At 34.6% G+C, this 20,360-nt stretch overlaps 1 protein-coding gene across 10 annotated transcripts in view; it reads right to left on the bottom strand.

The window, feature by feature from the left end:
• Positions 1-19,582, bottom strand: part of MESK2 (Misexpression suppressor of KSR 2) — a 71,039-nt gene extending 51,457 nt beyond the window's left edge. For 3 of the 10 annotated variants that reach the window (XR_010370323.1, XM_053768992.2, XM_053768988.1), the window contains exons 1-5: positions 19,425-19,582; positions 18,978-19,176; positions 18,544-18,721; positions 18,208-18,282; positions 7,647-7,840 (exon numbers count right to left, since the gene is read on the bottom strand). Coding sequence is in view for 9 of the 10 variants with exons in the window: in XM_053768992.2 (XP_053624967.1) it covers positions 7,647-7,840; positions 18,208-18,282; positions 18,544-18,716 (442 nt within the window). In the remaining variant the exon portion in view is untranslated. Of the gene's footprint in view, positions 1-7,646; positions 7,841-18,207; positions 18,283-18,543; positions 18,722-18,977; positions 19,181-19,326 lie in introns of those variants that run through there. The other 7 variants (XM_064436998.1, XM_053768995.1, XM_053768989.1 and 4 more) reach the window with 6 other exon arrangements.
• Positions 19,583-20,360: the final 778 nt, after the last annotated feature.

The raw sequence follows: 20,360 nt of genomic DNA, 5'->3' as shown, positions 1-20,360 counted from the left end.
TTAGGACAAATCACACATATTGGGCTAACCCCAAAATAAGTTCGAGACTTGTGTTATGGGATACTAACTCAACGATACTATATTTTATAACAAATACATATGTAGATAATCCAGATGGGTGCCATTAAGATAAATATTATTTTCCATATTTACCACTGCGCCATCGAGGTCGTCAAGTAGAATGTAAAGAACAATACTTGTGAAAAGGTTAAATAAACTTTATTGACGAAAATTAGAACATAAATAAAAAGGAATATAATAAAGATGTAGTTCATGTACCACGGCGGACTTATTCCAGAAAGGTGTGAAGTAGACTTTTTTCATACAGCTTACGATAAAAAAACAAATAAGAATTTTCTGATATATTTCGTACGGCTACTTTCATCTAGCACCTGCATCCGATGAAGGAAAATATGAGTATGTTTACTTTATAAGTGCGATACAAATCCTATGCAATGCTATGACAGATAATAAATCTTACACGCGTGTTATTATAAAGTTAAATAGTGTAATGCACACTGTGGAGACGGGAAAAAGGATGCCCCCAGATGTTTGACTCCACATCTAGTGATAAACAAGAGTAAAGCACATATAAACTTTTTATTCCAAGAGATGGAACTATTTACGGATCGTATACGGTTCATATCAGAGGATAAGAGTTTAAGTCTCATAAATAAATCTCTGTACAGGCGTTCCTGTACTATCAGTTGTTGTTTATGTATGAGATGATATCTTAACATATACAGCATCATTGTGACTTTGCTATGTGACTACCCGATGACATATTTATAGTACGTAGTTTAAAAAAAACTATTTTGTATTGTTGTACCTCAGTAATATGTTATTGTCAAATTAATATAGTTATAACAACGTTTTATATGAGTTATTGTATCATTCAACATGAACGTTGATTTTAATCCGCATAGAATAATGCCACTTTGTCGAAACGTCATAGGAAGAAATTGACTGGTGCAACCTACCTTATGCAATCTACTGTTATACACTATTACAGATTGTTTGTGTAATTTCAAACATCACAGGACTCAGCCGTGAAATACCCTCTCACAAACTGCGACTGAAATGAAATACGGAGCTCTTCAGGTTTCAAAATAATACATTAAGAAATCATAGCAAAAGGCGGAACAATGAAATGCGGCCTTATGTAATAACGTCGGAAATCAAAACTTGACATTTTAATTTAGGAACTTTGTCATGTCAGTAGTGCCTGTGCCATATGAATACAGTAAATTTCTACCTCATGTGCGGAATGAAACAGTTATATAGGGCTTCCTACAGGAATATAATAGCTTTTGTGTGGAATAGCTTCAAATGACTTGAGAAACAGTATTGTAGCACGTTATAATCGGCTTATGTGAGTGGGACTTCAATGAACTGCTAATGCCAATTATCCTCATTCAAATTCTGCTGTTATATTTAGGGATACAGCCCCAAAACGATTGTTACAACGATAAAAAGGAAAAATACGTCCATAATGATATTATTTTCCTCGTTTCAAGTGAGGAAAATATTATAATTTGAAAAATAATTGCCTTGTTATGGATTTCTTTGAATGGAAAATTTAACATTTATTTATAAGGTAAGACAGTAATTTGCTGAAGTAAGGGCGCACTATAAAAAATAAACGACGGCTCTGTCACTAAACAGTCTGAAAATATCAGCGCATATTGAACCAATTAGAGCTGTGATTATGCAAAATTCACTCGCGGAATCCTTGCAATGGACCAATCCCAGTTGACCCATAAACTCGCACATTCGCGACACGTTTAAAACCCATATAACGTGTTCCGATCCTTTTCACCCCCGGGCAGAGTGAGGAATAGCTGAAATGAAAAGCGTCTTTCACTGAGCCCCGCTCAGAATAGAGACTCTTTTGAATATCTCAGCTAATTATGTCTCACCTTTTATTCTGACATGTTGTTTTGATGAATTAATTTGTTACACATGTTTCGGTTTATGACGTGCCGACGACGTGACAATAATCACGAGAGATGGTCGAAGATAAGACCCAACAAAAGAAGGCTATTTTAATAATTCATTTTTAGCAACAGATTTTAAACCATAATATTATCTTACGTTAACTATTCTAATATAAACTGCCTTCACTATCCTGGGCGCCTGTAACGAGATTGTGTCCCATGCATACGTTCAGTGCATCAATGCCTGATAACGTATGCAGCGAGAGAAGAGCAATCTCGTTCATATCAGATCCTTTTTGTTCCAATGCAATATGTATTTCAACCTTGATTGACACCCTTTGACTCACATTTTTAGTAAACACACGCTTTTTGGCAATATAGATGGACCGGTTTACCATTACCTTCTCCACTTCATACACTAGATGATAAATTATTACGGTTTTGTCAGGTTCTCTCAACGTGTTTTCCTTCACCGGAAGTAAGCGGTAGTCAATGAAAACTTTACATGAGTCACATTGTTATACAAAGTCATGTAGCACATAAGTAGGAATCAACCCTCTCTCATACACAGGTAGGCGTCTTAACCATTGTACCACCGCCGACTTTTATAATATTAGTAAGGATATTCATCTTCCCTCTCGAGTCAATCAAATGACGCAACTGAAATAAGAATAACACGAAGACGATGTTTTAAAAAGAATTACCCTCAAATCTTTTCTGTTTCTACTTACATTTTTACATTTATTACACAACAGTAGAATGCAAACATCGCGCCATAAATAACAATAAATGCTCCACATAACGTCCTACAGCTATTGAGCGTACCAGTTTGATATGTACAACATATTACACATTCACAAACAAATATCCACTGAAACATACTTGGAAGCCGAATAACAAACGACTGTATGATAAAATACAGAGGGTATATTAAATCCAAGATACACTTTTTCTTACATTTGTACTGTAGACAGGGTGAGGCGAACTGATCGCGTGGAAAGATCGTGTTACTCGTTCGGCAGCGAGTGTTCTTATTCAATATCTTTCAAAACGGGCAATGTATTGGAAACAACTGGGAAGTCTTGCGAAAGATCGAGAGTATTAGACTGGTTACGTAACAATTTCTGAATTCGAATGAAAATGAAACTCAACGTGGCGTTTGAATTTTGCGGCGCCGCCTGTGAATAGTGAAAGCTTGCTTGTAATATATCCCGATGACCGTGAAATTAAAAGAAACTATAATACAATAGGTAACTAACGATGTTAGAAAAAAATGTTTTAATAGTTTTACTTACTAAGCTCTTAAATAAGAAGAAGAATAGATTTTCAAGTAAACAGTGATAAGTATAGCATTTTATATAAAGTTATATATTTATTGTAAGGACGTGAACACTCGTGCAAAATTATATACCTAAACATGATTTCCATTTGAGGACTATCAAATATTCTCTTTTGAATAAAGAATCAGCATTTATCACAAAACACTTGACAATCAGAGGTGCGACTGAAAGTGATCGATTGAAACGGTAATGAGGACATATATAGTATATAAATACTCTCCAAATTGACGCTTCACAAAGTAATGAGGGAAAATATACCTACTGTGCTGATGATATTACACGCGCATGTACCTTATTAAGTATATCTCAGACGTTTATACGTATTACGTTTATAAAATTAGGTAATGGGAGAAAAGCCCACGTGTATTTAATATATATATATATATATATATATATATATATATATATATATATAATGATAGTATTTAAATAATTCCGTTTCATGCAAGGAGAGTTCTTGACAGTAAGATTTCCAGAAATACATACAGAGATTTTAATAGGTACTGGATACAATCACAGCTAAACTACTACCACATCAATAGTCGATAAATCGCCTTACCTATAATAAGTCAGATTATTTCTACTAAGACATACAAAGATTTTAATAGGCACTGTATACTAAACTAGTATCACAACGATAGTGGGACAAATCGTTTTACCCATAATAAGTACCAATGAGAGTGCAGGTTTCCTCACGATATTTCCCTTCATCGAAAACAAGTGGGGTTTGATAATAATGAGAATGGCACACAAATTCATGTGGCACAAGTAAGTTTCGAACCTGGGACCTTTCGGTTCACAGGCTAAGACTGGTGTTAACTATTTTTCACCACCGCCGTTTCGAAACGAACAAACGAAAAACGTATGGAACCCTAATAAAGCAACGCTTAGGTTTGAGGGAGCCAAATGACACAGTATGATATAAAATACAATTATTCAATATGGTAATTCGCTCTTCGAGCCACAGGTCGTAACTCATCTGGAAATTTGAAATATACCCATTCCAGCAATCGGAACAAGCTGTCACTTATTGGGCCCGGCAGCTGCCGAGCGACTCCGCTGGTAGCAGACATTAAATAGTTTGGTTTGACATACTTATAGTGCAAATTATTTGCATGCATTTGATATGCGTTCATTCGTATAAGAAGCTCGCTTTGTTGTTTCCAATTTGTTAACACTACGGTTTTATGACATACCACGATTTTTTAAGGGCAATTTTTTCTTGTTTCACAGCGCAGTTTAATAGTGTGATTGAATTTCGTTGGTTTCATATTCTTCGTCTTCTCTTTATCGACTTCAACTTAATATTTAAGCTTATTTAAGTTATTTCATGATTTTGTATTATAGGAATCGACATTTCTTTTAATTTTTTTAAAGAAACATACATATATGTACTTATTAGTACAGTATATGTACTTATTGTCAAAAAATTTTACCAAATCTCCAAGGTCTTGTGGCTAATGACCAAACAAAAATAATAAATTGAATTATTTAAATTTAAGATTTTAGAGCCAAAAGAACGTACAAATATTATTAACTTAAAGCAAAATCATAACAAACTTTTATTAATGACACTAAACGGTTACAAAGTACTTTCTATACAACTGAACAACTAAAAAGCTAAATGCAGCAAATTCAAGGTTGTATTTATATCTCCGAGCATGGCTCTGTAACTAAAAGTTAACATTGCTGAACCGACCGGACCGATTCCCATTTGTTTGTAGGATAACTTGCATATCAGCATTGTTAGCGATCCAAACTTTATCTACATTTTGTTTGAAGTTGATGGTCAATTGGGACTGAAGTATGCAATCTAGAACAATGCAATGTCTCCATCCATACAAAGTACTAGATAAAATAATATTATGTGTGATCTGATTTGTATAACCCATGTGATATTAAGAATAAATGAAATCATCGTACACTTGAACATATTTTAGTAATGATTAATGAAATATAAGTTATATTATTGGATAAAAGCATGTATAAAATAATGGTCTGCTTCAATTCGTGGACCATAAACGAGAATCATTTCAGGACCGATCCAGTGACGCGGAAGACTAAGTAACTTCGAGTAATAATATAAGTTCGGCTGCTTCTTATTATCATATTGTTGACTGGAGATTGAATCGTGAGATTTCCCCGGTGGTCGGCCAGGAAGACCTTTCGAACGTCGGTCAATAAATTGGATTATTGAAAACTCTTGTGTCTTTGGATAAAATAGAATTCAATTTGATTTATTTTAACATGAGCAACAAATTGTACTGATTTTCTTAGGGACCCGACCCTTGTGTTGCACCATTTTGTTGCCCTTTCAGAAACTTTAAGTCAACGCGATCAAAATATATGATCGGCCATATTTTGATATTTTTGAATCATGAAAAGCAAGTGAGAACTTCGATCCGATAGTTGTTATTTATAGTTATTTCACAGAGAAAAAATACAAACATAACTTTGTATCCATTTCATACATAATGAGTGCATAAAATATAGTTTTAGAAAAGTTGTTACGGAACCCTCATAATTGCCTCACACTGCGTTAGAAAATTATTAAATTTGTAAATAAGCGACAACGTTTCAACATTACGAATAAATCACTGCAATAAAAAATTTTAACATTTGTTACAACAAGTAAAGGTTCATTTATTTTTAATATAGAACATTACACGCATCAAAATCATACGCAATAAATGATACGCAACTAACACATTCGCAAAGCAAATGGACAGTAAAATAGGTCGAAAAAGGTAAAAATGTCGGACTTTTTCGGCATAACGGGAAATTTCTTTACACCGGCTGTTTTACAGATTCCCTAGTCCGGCTCTTATACCGGCTACACACTATCACCGAACTCGGACAGATGTCGACACGAATGCACGAACATTACGTAGTTTGTATGCAAGCTCTTATTCACCGCAATGAAAACCCAGCAGTGTATACTGAATCCGCCAAATTTCTCGATAATGTATAGCCGGCATTAAAATTCTGTGACAGCTAGAGTGGGATGGCAAAGCAATTTCACACCCGATTACAATGAAAGGTCAAATAATACTATAGGCACTCAAATGGAGTGGATCTTGCAAGCGAATGTATTGCGCCTAAAAAATAATGTCAGTGTCTTTTGATGACTTAACGAGGAGAACAGTTAGTTCTATAATATTTATTATAGAACTAGCTGCGCCCCAGGGCTTCGTTCCCGTAGGATCTATGATTCTATCCGTGTACCAAATTTCATAACAATCGGTTCAGTAAATTTTGTGTGAAAGAGTAACAAACTAACATTCATACACACTTATATACATACGATACATAGATTCACACATCCTCACAAACTTTCGCATTTATAATATTAGTAGGATAGAAAAATTTGTATTCATTTAAACTAACTTTCTCGGTATACCGGAACAGTATCCAAATTGATATATTATACGCTTAGCGAAAAAAAATACGCATTACACGACATCGGTACTGGGTAGGTATAACATACATACAGTATGTCACAAAACCCTTGTAGTTCATTTTAGGTACTTTAAGTACGTATACATTTCTATAAGTTTTTTAAATACGTATTCATTAGAAAAATATCGATAAGTATTACAAACGTTTATTGTCATTATTTCGATTGACGAGTTAAAAAAAACATATCATTTACGTAAAATGAATTCCTGTTGTTTCTTAAAAAGCATCTCGCCAAAACAACAGTGTTTTTGTTACATATCTGTTAATTTTTATGACTGGTTACATTCGGATGTCGACTAATTTTAATTATTTACTTCAATTGAATCTCATTCATAAGCACAATATGATATTGAAATTAGCTTTCGGATAACTTGAAAATTAAGGAAGATGACGTTACTATATTAATATGTATATTCTACAGTCCATTAAATATAATAGAAACAAATCTTGATTTTCCGAGAAAGAGGCAGACTTTATACTTAGACAGACTTATAATCTTTGATATTCTTATTTTTTTAAATACCGATTTCATTTAATTTCAATGTTTGCTAAAATTCCAATATAGCAATTAATTCAGAATCAGTCACATGCCTATTTTGTCAACAATCTATACTATTATTATAAAGAGGTAAGCGTTTGTAAGTTTGTATGTTTGAGGTTATGATTACCCAATCTCCAAAATTATCAAACCGATTTAAAAAAATATTTCACCATAAGAATGTACCTTACATTATCCAAAATTGCTATAGGCTATATTTTATTTTAAAATCCCCACGTAAGCGAAGTCCCGGGCAACATCCAGTTAAATATAAATTAATGAAAAATATGAATAAGTCCTTTTTGGTAACTAGAGTTATGAAATCAGTTATGAAAATGGACTAAAGGATCTATTTAAAAATAATTTACTCACAATTGAGCCCCAGGTCATGGTAGGTAAGGATGGCAGGCTTGGCGCGGTCTCCCTGGACGGCCACGACGAGGTCCCCGCGGTCGGTGCGCACGCGCACCTCCGAGCACCCGTCGCCGCTAAACCGCCGTCCACTAGGAAATTGCAGCTGGATGTTCTTCAGCTCGATGTCGTCCATGCTGTCCACGGACAATACACTGTTGAACAATATACTAAGTTGAATACAATAATCTTTGAAGCTGTTATGGTCAGTGCTTAAGACCGCCCGCCCGTGATCGAAAAGTCCCAGGTTCGAATCATACTTGTCTCATATGATTTAGTATACCAATTTCACTCATCTATTACTTATCAGCGACAAACTACGCTAAATTAAGGATTTTATTATAGTTTTCTATTGGACACAATTGCCATAAACAACTCGACAAATCGTATGACAATGGAAATATGTCACTACATTGTTTTAAATCCTGAAAAAGCAAAGACTCGGACTATATCCCGACCAATGCAGTTATGACATTTTATAATGAGTAATACATTTTATTTTTATTCAATAAAGACGACAATTCACGGATGTTCAGGTAATTTCTTATTTTAAGAGATACTAATTCACTGCACGACTACGACATTAAACAATGACTTACTAGATGAATTACTAGATTAACTTATATATGAAGTAAAATACAAACTCTACTACAGATAGTAGTATCTGTTTAACTCAAGCTCAAGGCAAAGTTTAAAGTTAATTAAAAATCTTAATTATTTTATAAAATAATTATCCAGTTGTTACGAAATAATTGACTTGCGCCGCGCACACTATTCACACACAACTGTATTATTTTCCTCCGCCATTGAATAAAGATGATATATTATTAACAAAACATTACTAAATTTAGATCAACATGATACCGTGATCCATATTTTTTCGAGTTCTGCTGACGTTCAATTGACGCAGATAATCTAGTATCTGTTTAGTACACATACAAGGTTGTATTGTTATACTGTTCTCCGAATTCGATTAATCGGATTTTGAGACACCATCTCTTGCTTCTCTCTTGCTTGGGAATTACTCCCAAGCAAGCAAAGCGCTGTCGCTGTCGCATCTAGTTTAATATATTTTTTAAAGATGGGTCTCCCAATGACTATATGATTTGAATGTACTTTGGGAAATACATAAGATATTTTGACGGAGTCCTAGTGTTTTTATTCAAAAGCCTTAGTACATTTAATTATTAACATTAAATATTTTAGAAACATAAAACGTTTAGTTACTAGTACTGCATAGACACAGGCGACACAGTTGACAAAACTTTAACAAAACAAAAAGAAGTAAAGCGAATGCTTTACTTCTTTCCCGTTCATCACGTGGGATCGGGGTGTAGATTCTGCGTACGTCTAGATTAGGTATATCGCGGTCACAGATAAGTATGCTACAAATATAAATGCGAAAGTTTGTGTGGATGTATGTATGTTTGTTACTTTTTCACGCCTATATAACCTGGAATAACACATAAGGTACTTTTTATTCTGAAATTGCCATCGCGGGAATCGCGTCTCAACTTAACAGTTGTTCCTAAATTTCTATATGTACGGAACAAGAACTACAACTGACACACGAATCGATATCCTAATACAATTTGTAATAAAATTGATAACCTCTAGAGATTAAATAATAGCGATATTAACTGATATTAACTTCAGTTATAAAAAACTTCTAGAAGTTGGAATAACATTAAAAAAATATATACAATTTATTAAACTTTTTTGTTGAGAAAAATACTAAACAGATATTTATGTAGAGACGTGGAGCGAATGTCGAAAAGAAAGTTAAAAAAATATTCAATTTATATTTTTACAACTTTTTTGTTGAGAAAATTACTAAACAGATATTTATGTAGAAAAGAAAGTTTTCAAATAGATCCCATGAGTGACTTCGATTACAGACTAATATTCACGCTCATTAGTCCATTCAGCTAGAAAAATTGAACAGTCGAAAAACGTTTTCGAAATTAAACAACACGAAATGGATATAACCAATTAGAAGCGAGAGAAACTAATTAACATTTGTAACTTAATATCAATCGTGTACTTGAAAACTCATTTATTAGACTCGCTACCGAAATTATATTTACAATGTTGCTGATATAAATTGTGTTTTGTATAATCTAATACAAGTAACACAAATAAATAAAACTATACGATTACGAATCATCAAACCTCTCAATTTGGGTACATAATCATAATAGATAATTAAGGGGTTGAAAGCCTGTCGGCCATTATTAGGAAGCGTACAGCATCTCTGATGCACCGAGTGCGGCGCAGCACCAACAGCCTGGTGAAGACCGTAGCTGCTAGGCTGGACGTGGACTGCGCTCTCATGCAGCACTGGACTCGCATCCACCTAGCTAAGGACACCAAGTGCTCTCGTAATTTTAATATACATGTACTAACATAGTTTGTAAGACACTCTGTTACTAACACTATATAGGTTTTTTAAACCTGAAATAAATTATTTTTATTTTATTTATTTATTTTTTATTACGCATACGAGTATAATTGCTTTCTTACCTAATGCTCTAATTATACAACACATTAACCTAGTATATCATACGAGAATATGTAACTTCAGCAGCCACATTCTGACATCAATTAGTTTCCGAGATACAAACTAGTGCTGTCGAGTCTGCTGTGGCATGTTGACATGAACAAGGGACTGCATTGCATCATTCATTCATATGAATATAGGATTAGCTTGTGCTGCCGCCATCGCACGCGTGATAGCGCGTGAGTGTAAGTTATATTTGCACGTTAAAAATATAACATTATTCTGGACGGGCCGAGTCATTCAATTCCAATTTTTACTTTCAGATCAGAATATTCAAATTTCTTGGAAAAATAGTGGACGCAAAGATGGAAATTCAACGCATAAATAACATCCGTTTAAATAACTACAGACACAAAGGGCGCAAACTATTTGTCTATTCGTGATTCAACTCTGAACGAACGGATTAGTTTATTTGTATGTAGTTTAATGAAGATTAGTTAACAACTAACAATCTTTATTTATTTGTGTTGTTAGGTATGTGATATATTTATAGACGACAAAAATTTACCGCCGTCTTCCATAACGCAATTTAAGAAGAAGGCGCAAAAAACTTCACTTTATCCTTTTTTTCAAAGACGTCAATTAACAAATGAGGGTCTTATATTTTTATTGCAACTATGTGGACGGAACTATGTGGATGTGTTTTATGTAGTATGCATCGACCATAATGTAACTTTATAAAAACTAATGCGGTTAGTGTGATTGTTGAGAAACTGTATCCACCACCGCAAATACTCCTGGCTGCGACCACGGCGACTACAAGGACGTTGAAATGGCAGCAACATTAAATAAAAACAGTTCGTGCTATGTCCTGTTAATATAATTTATGTAACTATGTGAATGTGTTTACAATATACTAGATACCATCATCTACTACAAGAGTAACTGCTCAATTGCACCATAAAATGCCGATGTCCAATGATCCAATGGTCTAAAATTTCACAGGCGACAGAGGTGAAACGTTAAATATGACTTCATGCATTAAATATTATTTACGTAAGAATATAAAGTATTCTCCCGCCTTTGGAAAAGATTTGAAGTTTTCTTATGAATAGAAAACGAAGCACTACGGTTTCAGAAGTTGTAAAAACTGAAAGAAGAAAACTAGGATTACCGCATATCGCACCGTATTTAAGCTTAGAGATACATACTAAAGCGGAAATACACTAAGTAGTTTAGTACAAAGTACATGGAACTTTGTCTTACAAATAACGCATGCTTGAATGTATTAACTATATTTTATTACTCACGGGAATTCTGTGGTAAGAGTTCTAGAGGATTGTGATGTTGGTCGGACTATTTCGAAACATTAATAAACGGAAGTCAACGAAATCCGAACGAAGGAACACAGAACTCAATGGCCAACGCCCGTAAGTAATACTAGCTTTGCCCGTGGCTTCGCCCGCCTGAATTTTAGCTGCTAAAGCGGCACAGACATGATTTTCACATAAACTTTCACACCCCGTTTTAGTCATTTGGGGGTTTCAGTTCATTGGACATTTTTGAGAAATAAGCCTAGCCTATGTTTGAACGGGGTTCTTGTACTATGTGCATATCAAAATCAGTCCAGCGGTTTAGTCATGAAAGTGAAACAGACAGACAGACTGACTTTCGCATGAATACTAATAGTATGAACTATATATTTATATGCTCTTAGTAACATCGTTTACTACTAGAACATGTAGAGAAGCGATCTGTCAAATCACGAATCCAATTCATAATCTATCGCACAATGAACGAAGGCTACGCACCGCTTCCATCTGTAGTAGTTATAGCCTTAAGTGTTAAACTAAACTGTATCTTAAAGCTATAACTACTATGCTTTACTTGAATACCACCACTTAGAAAAAGAGGCTAAGGAAAATATGGGTCTAAGAGGGGAAAAATACCCGACAACCGGCGGTCGCAGCATTGCATCAACAAAGAGTACCAAGTGACCAAGAACGAAATTTGAGTGTTGCTAATTATTTCCTGGATATTTCAAGGGTCACGAGCAGAATAATATATTTCCAGGCTTCTCAAGCAGAGGGCCCAGTCAAGATGCCTCCTCGAGGAAATTAAGAAGTAAGGGGGGATATACAGCGGTGAAACCATAATGTTTGACACAAAGAGGAGAAAATCGTCCAAACCTGTATTTGTAATATTTATTTGTAATAAAAGTATTCTTTTTTATACCTTTCTGCTTCCATAGCTCTAGTTTCATTGCTGTTTTCAGCCATTCTGCCAAGAAACGCTGGATGCCACGATAACACAGATGAATACCACTTAAAATATTCTTATTCTATACTCGAGGCAAACTGTAGCCGCGGACCGTAGCACGAGTCACATTAACGTTAATAACTGGTTTGTACATTTTCATATACTAAAATAGAATATTAAGAAATACTCTAGACATAAAATAATCTAAATACAACAAAAATCTAAATACTCTCTCGGTACCTAAAAGAAGAAACCTGTTTAATAGTGATGCCATCTGAATTTCATTTCTACACAAATATTAGAGTACAAATATTAGAGTATATAACTATAACATAAGTACCTAGATATGTAGCCAGTATATACATAGCCAGTATTAGTACCTTCGTTCGGTATATTATGGGAATTTTTGATCTCATACTACCTCTGAGTTATTTTTTATGTTGATGTATTATAACTAATATATTAAATAGTTTCAAATTACAATTAAAACTATTCACTAAAAACTACTAAAATGACAGGATCATTTGTATAGTAAAACATTATATTGTGGTATATCGTAACCATATTAGAATGGTCACCTTTAGTATCATAATTTTGCATGTATCTATGAGGGATATCAGTAAAATACTACAAATTTAAATTGCTATTATCCACCTAGTTTCCTATTCGCTATGGCATTCTATTGAATTTAGTCGTATGAAATGTCAAAAAAATTGCCAATAACAATGTACTAAGATTGTAGACCCTGCTACAAGTGTTACGATTGCTGCGAAATGCTTTTACTTTATAAATGAACGAGGTGTGAAAAACAGTTTCAAATGTAAACTGAAAGACACGATGCCGCAAGGCAAATGATAGTATCTTCAATGTTTTATTTTTGTTACTTTCTATTGGTAATCTCGGTAAGTAGCTAGAATCGTAGTTAGTAATCAAACATTTTGAGAACATAAAATATTCAAAGTAAGCGAGTTACTAATGAAATGAAATGATCATAATGTTTACACGAAGTTAAAACAAACATAACAGAAATAAAATATATACATATTAATGTATGTATGCAGTACTAGTAAACAAACGTTTTATCTACTACTACTATCTACCTATAAAATATTTAAAGTGATGCGTGTTTACACGTGATTTCAAAATCTCACATATGAGTGTTTTCTCGGTTGCTCCCTAACCCGTTGAGAGTCTGTGTGACACGTGATACAAAATATTAACCCGTTAAAGAATGTGTGATAAAAAATTAGTTCCAAATACACACAGACATGAGCACTCAAGGTCATGGACTGCGGTGCTTACTAAGCTATAAAAATAAATATACCTACAAATCCATTTTTTTTTCTAAAAGTACGCTTTACTTATTTATTTAGTAATAGGGTGTCCTCAGTATTGTTAAAAATAAAAGTGAAAAGCAAAAACATTTGGAAATAAGGTCGAGACATACGAGTAGCGAGGCTCCCTCCCCCTGGGCCCGGCATCGACCGAGCTTCTTGGCAGGCATCCAGGACCACCCATGCTAGCGCCACTTTCAATTCGTGAACGAGTGTACTGTACCGAGAGTACATAGGTGATGTACTCTTAGACATCCAAAAATAGCGAACTTGAATCAAAATTTACAAATCGTTTTAATCCTGATCCAGATTTGCTGAGTAGTGGCTGGTAGTCCAATGATTAAAACCGTCCGCCTACGATCCAAAAGTGCCAAGTTCGAATCCTACTCGTTCCAGATAAGTTTATATACCAATTTATATATTAACAGAACTTGAAAACTCTATCTATGGATAGTGTTTTCATAGACAACCACTTGCTTCCCAAGAAGGAAAACATCGTGAGGAAACCTGCTCATTGACAGTTTAGCTGACTAGTGTGTATGCGACTGCGATAATAAGATTTGTTAGAATCTTTGAACTAAAGTTCTCCACTTTTACGAGAACTCTGGCTGGGCCGGTCAACATAGATGTGAACCCAACTGGAAACACGCGACGATGAGAAAGAGAAAAAAGTTCGTTTGCTCAAAAGTCTAAGCCAACCCATCCCATCATCGACCCAAAGGTGGTGGATGAATTGCAGTGTAGTTTGAATCAGTTATTTCAGATTAAGACAGGAAGTGCTTAGGTGCTAAGGTACGGAAATCGTATTATAAATAAGCTTTTTCCAAAAAATAAATTTTTACACAAGCTTTTATTGACTATAAACCGTTGAGGAGTTCCTACGTCTGGAGCCGCTCCTGGGTGCACAGGTCATGCTTGGCATAATAATGCATTGTCATCCAAACTAAACGTGTATACAGTATTTCAGCTCAATCGGTTGAAGATATCTGTTTTAAAATTGAGTTACAAGATTCCATCTGAGAGACATAGGGTCATGAAGACATACATAGTTACGTTGCAAGTTAAATAAAAGCTTGTAATAAATAGCTTTTGTCGGCGGCCTCGCCCGCGTTTATTTCGTGTTCCTAATATTGTCTATACCTCGGGTTCCAAGTTATTTATCGCGACGAAACCTATATCAGATTTTATAACTTAAACCCCATCCGCTACAACTAACACCGCTATATGTATAACTGTAAAAACTTCCATTCGGGATTGAAATTCCATTCAGGATTTTATGCATAACATACAGACAAAATGTTTTTTGGCTTATGTTAGTCCCATAACGACATTCCTAATTATTTCTTTCTAATATCTTATAGCCCACTTACATTTTTATTATATGTATAGATGACCATAGGGTTCTGAAATATTGGCGTTAGTATCTATATGTAAATCATGGAATTAGCAGGCACTCCGTTGTACGAAGTACTTATTAAATCCATGGTGTAAACTGACCATTTGATAACAGAAATCAGACAAACGAAGTCATAATCGGATCAGTTTATGCCTGAGCATACCGCAAATAAGTTATTTATTATATTCCCTGACCCGGTGGTTATGTAACATAACGAAGCAAAGGTAGAAATGGGACTAGAGGACTGGAGTTACTTGATATTCAGTCCGGAGTCGAGGAGTTATTTCTGCGAGCCGGCAAGATGTCACGTTCTTGTGTTCCGAAGTTAGATGCAGTGCGAGCTTCGAAGACGAGGTAGGTATGGCTCCACATACCTACCAAACTCGTCGTTCGGTCGGTTCTCAACTTATCATGTCTAACCTATAAATTATGCAACTTCATCCCGATTTACAATAATTGAGTTTTTGTTTACTACTAATATTATAAAGGTGATTGTGATTGTAATATTTCTGTCTGCCTGTCATGATAAAACTACTGGGATGATTTTGTTGAAATTAGATTTAATTCATAAATGTGACTTAATAGTTATAATCCGTATATAATAATACTGATAAAATTATATTAATAATGTATGCACTTAGCAACTTAGCATGAAAATATGTACCTATTTAGTGCTATGGGATCGGTTTTCGTATGTCCGTGTAGTCCGTAGATGGAGTGTAGTGTACTATAGTATGCAAATTCTATCCTAATGGTGTGGAAGTAATGCATGCTTTACTACCAAAACCAAAAGTAACCTAGGTGTTATTCCAGGTCTATATCTGGAATAGCACTAACATGTTACTTTTATCCCTAGCACTACTACGGCAGTGAAATTCCAGTCGCAGTTAGCTATACTTATTTTCAGCATAATTTTACTAATTAGGACATAAACGTAGTGAATACATGGATACGACCTTCATCGACGATTTCGTCACAAATAAATCCCGACGGAGCTATGAGCAATTCGTGATAAAACTTGAGAAACTTCTAAAACTAGTGGCCCGGTTCTATCCGGAGTTAAACCGAATTGAGCTAGATTGCTAAAATGGCGCTCCTTGACCACAAGCGCCGCCGCTGTGTACATGGTACTATTTATGTATTATAACTGTGCCAGGAGCAAGATTTAGGAAAAGGTACATCGTAACATTTTCTAAATTTTATTACATCTCACCCATTCACAATTATTATTGGCGATAGTGCCACCGTTCAATTTCTTATATTTATTAACGGAACCTAAATTTTTTTCAAAACCCAAAACAATGGTCATCGAAATATATGTAGTAAATTGTGATTTAGTATAGACTAAATAACTACTAGTATAGACTAATACTAATAGACTAGACTATTTAAAGTAACTAAAGATTATTTTTTACTTTTTGCCAATAATTAAAAATATTGATAAAAAAATTAGATAAAGGAGCTTGTATGTGATGTAGCCTTTTAATGAATAAAGGTGAAAGTTATATCATTTATTACTTTTCACTATTCAAAAATACAAACCATTATAATACATTGATGTCGACATTGTACATAAGGAGTCAGTAAGTACCACCACATGAGTAATTTACTCAAGGCGTTGATGGACACGAGTCACGAATCCCTACGCCACGCTATATGTACTCGTATGTACCTACTATATTCTATGTAAGAGTAGACGAGGAAGTATGTGTACACACGAGAACCGCTAATACGATTAGCTTCCTAAAGCTAACAACCTGTTCGACTGAAGTGATGTTTATACGTTGTCAAAACAATATATGCTCTCATACCATTTCGAAATAGCAGTATATGATGGAAAAATTGCGGGCACTTTCTTCATAGAAACTAAAAACCGCGTATCTTTATATAAGCCTAACAGGATACAGAAAGACATGCTTTCAATATTCGTTTGATATTACGTTCGTATGGGACGTCGATTTAGTGTCGATGTTAAGTAACAGAGTTGGGCGTTTGTATTGATAATAAGATTAAAATAAATTGGGTTTACATGCAATTGAGATTACAAGTAATCAGATTAAAAGTAATCTAATATATACTTGTTAATTTTTTGCCAGAGATTCTGGGTCATTCGTTGTATTCTTAATTTTTATCTTTATAGTCGCAATTCTTATTGACAGTGAACCGCATTCAGTGGCGTTCGAGAACCGTGTGTCTTTACGATAGGCCATGCTATGTTGTCTCATATAAGTGGTAACGGCTTTCGCGACATAATTATCAACAGCTAGCTTTTGTCCGAGGCTTCGCCCGCATGAGTAATTCTGCGAAAGCGGAACACACACACACAACGGACTTTCATGCATTATAGTCCATTGGGGGTTGGTTTTGAAAAATTCTACCCTATGTTTGAGCCTTTAATTATATGTATAGCAAATTTCATTATTAGGCCTATGCTCGGCAGAGGCTGACATTATGATAATGATACCAAATTTCATCAAAATTATTTTTCAACAGACTTTTCGCATGTATATATATATATGCATATTAGTATGTAGCTCAAAACAATGTGAATTTATTTTTTATTCATGTAATTTCACTGATTATCTATTGGCACGTTATTCATTGTACGACATGTGAATGGTAGTTTTTAACAGCATGTGTCACAAGAAGTCGTGAATTTGTCCATTAAGACGGTTGGGCTTGCCAAAAACAGCGCGACGAGACATCGTTACTATCAAAGAATTATTGTGCAAACAAACAATCCTTACATATTAGAAAACAAAGTCCTCTGCCGCGTCTGTCTGTCCGCGATAAACTCAAAAACGACGGCACGAATTTTCATGCGGTTGTCACCAAAAAATAGGGCGATTCTTGGGAAGGGTTTAGGTTTTGAGCGAAGCCGGGACGGGCCTCTAGTAAAGTATACAAAAGGTTTTGCAATGCATAGTTAGTTAAAATAGTTAAAACTTTAGTGGTAAAGCTTTACCCAACACAGAAAAGGAGTACAAAATATGCATTCCAATATTTACACACATTTATATATAAATCACTCACCCCAAAAGTGCAGCTTCTTCAGCATTGATAGGCATTTTGTCAGGCTTGGCTGTGGCTTCTTCTATAGTGGCCTCTCTGAAATAGTGCAGTGACTGTAGCTTACTGAATATGAACTAATGCAGGTGACTCATTGTCTAGTAGCATGACATGAAGTTACTAATTTTATCTGATTTATCTTCAAATCAAGCAAGTAAGTACCCAATAAGTCTACCTGTTTATACATGTTGGTATTATGGTGATTATATTTTAAAAGTAAGTTACTAATAACTATGAGATTTCTAATGAGTGGTGTTGAGGTTGGTGGTGGCTGAAGCATCATGCACACAAACTACTCACTCAGTCAAAACAACTTTCATATCTGAAGAGTTCTTATGAAACAAAGGCTCAAATTTCTTCGTAGCACCCCCAAACCGAAGTATTTTCTTAAAATCTTCTTTTTTGTTGGGTATTGTTGTACCCTTGTAAACTTGGTCCAGGGACGAGTAAGAGCCACCATTCAGCCGAGGCATGCCAACTTAACCAAAAACAGAAACAGGATATACATCCTGAACAGAAACATCATGCAAGTGCAAAACATGCTATAGGAATAATGGAAAAAAATATATAAAAATGTTTTAAAGTATATAACTACTCTAAAAAGTTTTGCTAGAATCAACAAAAAAGTAGAATTAAAACTTCACTATTTCAAATAGTTACAAGTGAACAGTTGAGTCGCAGGCAAAAGTGGGTGGAGGATTCTTAGACAAACTAAAAAAATTGAGATATCTTACCTTAACAGAGTTTTTCTTGTTTTATATAACAAGCTGCAGACGTTTTTTCGTAAGTGAGCTACGGCACTATAATATTTAAAGCAACCGAGAACCGATCTCTCACGACCCGCCGACAAGTCTGGCAGCTCACCTCGAACGCAAGCGAAATTGTAACAGCTGTGGCGTGCCTCACTTCGCGTTGTATTAAAGGCGCATGCGTCTATAAACACGTCAATTATTCAATTTATTTCCCGGGAAGTTGTAATGCGAACTAAGGTTGAACTAAAAGGCTATTCAAATAAGTGGAATTGAAACTTTAAAAATACACATATGTACCTACATCTTATCGACTAACTAGGTACCTACTTACCCAGAAATTGCCAAATTTACCGCAGCCGCAGACTAAGCCCTTGTCAATACTATAAACCAAATTATTATCGTAAAAGTAAGATTAATAAAAGTACCTACCTAATTAAAGTATTGGTACATGGCGTATTTTGTAGTTTTTATAAACTCTTTATATACTTATTGTAGGTACTCTATCTCTATTTTTCATATTTTATAATTTAGATTGTTTTGTTTGATACCTATGTACCTGTTTCCGTTTCGAACATTTTGTATTACGTACAGTATGTACATACATGTTGTTTGGACATAATGACATTGACAGTCATGTCCTTAGTGATGTACCGTTTCGTTCTCAACATTTTGAAAATAGGGCATTTTACGCAAAGCTTAGCGCTGATGGCACTACTGGTACAACTAAGGTACACAAACATTACCAATGGAGGCAAAAAGCGCCAATTTTCAATATTGTTGTAGATTTACGACCAAAAATATCTTCTACGCAATCGCGCTGCGAGTTTGAAGAAAAAAGGAAGGATTTAGTGGATTATTGAATAGGCTTTCAGAACAATAATTGTTAAATATAAGACGAATTTGCTAAATGATTCAAGTCCATTGTAAAATACAATACCTTTATTAAAATTATTGAATACTATTGAGATCACATTGCACTGTTTGTGTGATTATTGAACACTATTGAGATCACATTGCACTGTTTCTTCAACAAAATCAATTAACAACTTCCACCGAAAAACACATATTAGATTTTTAGCTTCACGTTTAGCAGCACTTTTTATCGCCTTTGAATACACTTTTAAGATTTCAGTTTTAGACCATAAGAAAACTGAGAAAACTGAAGGGCTAATTTAAAGTACTTTATTCATATTTTCCTTGTGTAAGCACTCTTTACCACTTAATCTGTCGAAATAATGCTTACATAAGGAAAATATGAATAAAGGACTTTAAATTAAAAGTTTTCATCATCTTCGCAAAATTTTATGGCGGCGGCAATATTTTTATTTACCAACCTTACTGTACTGCATTCTGGCGGGATAAATG

The sequence above is a fragment of the Plodia interpunctella genome, chromosome Z (assembly GCF_027563975.2).
Source record: "Plodia interpunctella isolate USDA-ARS_2022_Savannah chromosome Z, ilPloInte3.2, whole genome shotgun sequence".
Classification (NCBI taxonomy): domain Eukaryota; kingdom Metazoa; phylum Arthropoda; class Insecta; order Lepidoptera; family Pyralidae; genus Plodia; species Plodia interpunctella.
Note: the sequence above shows the minus strand (reverse complement) of the source record. Positions and strands in the feature narration are given on the sequence as shown.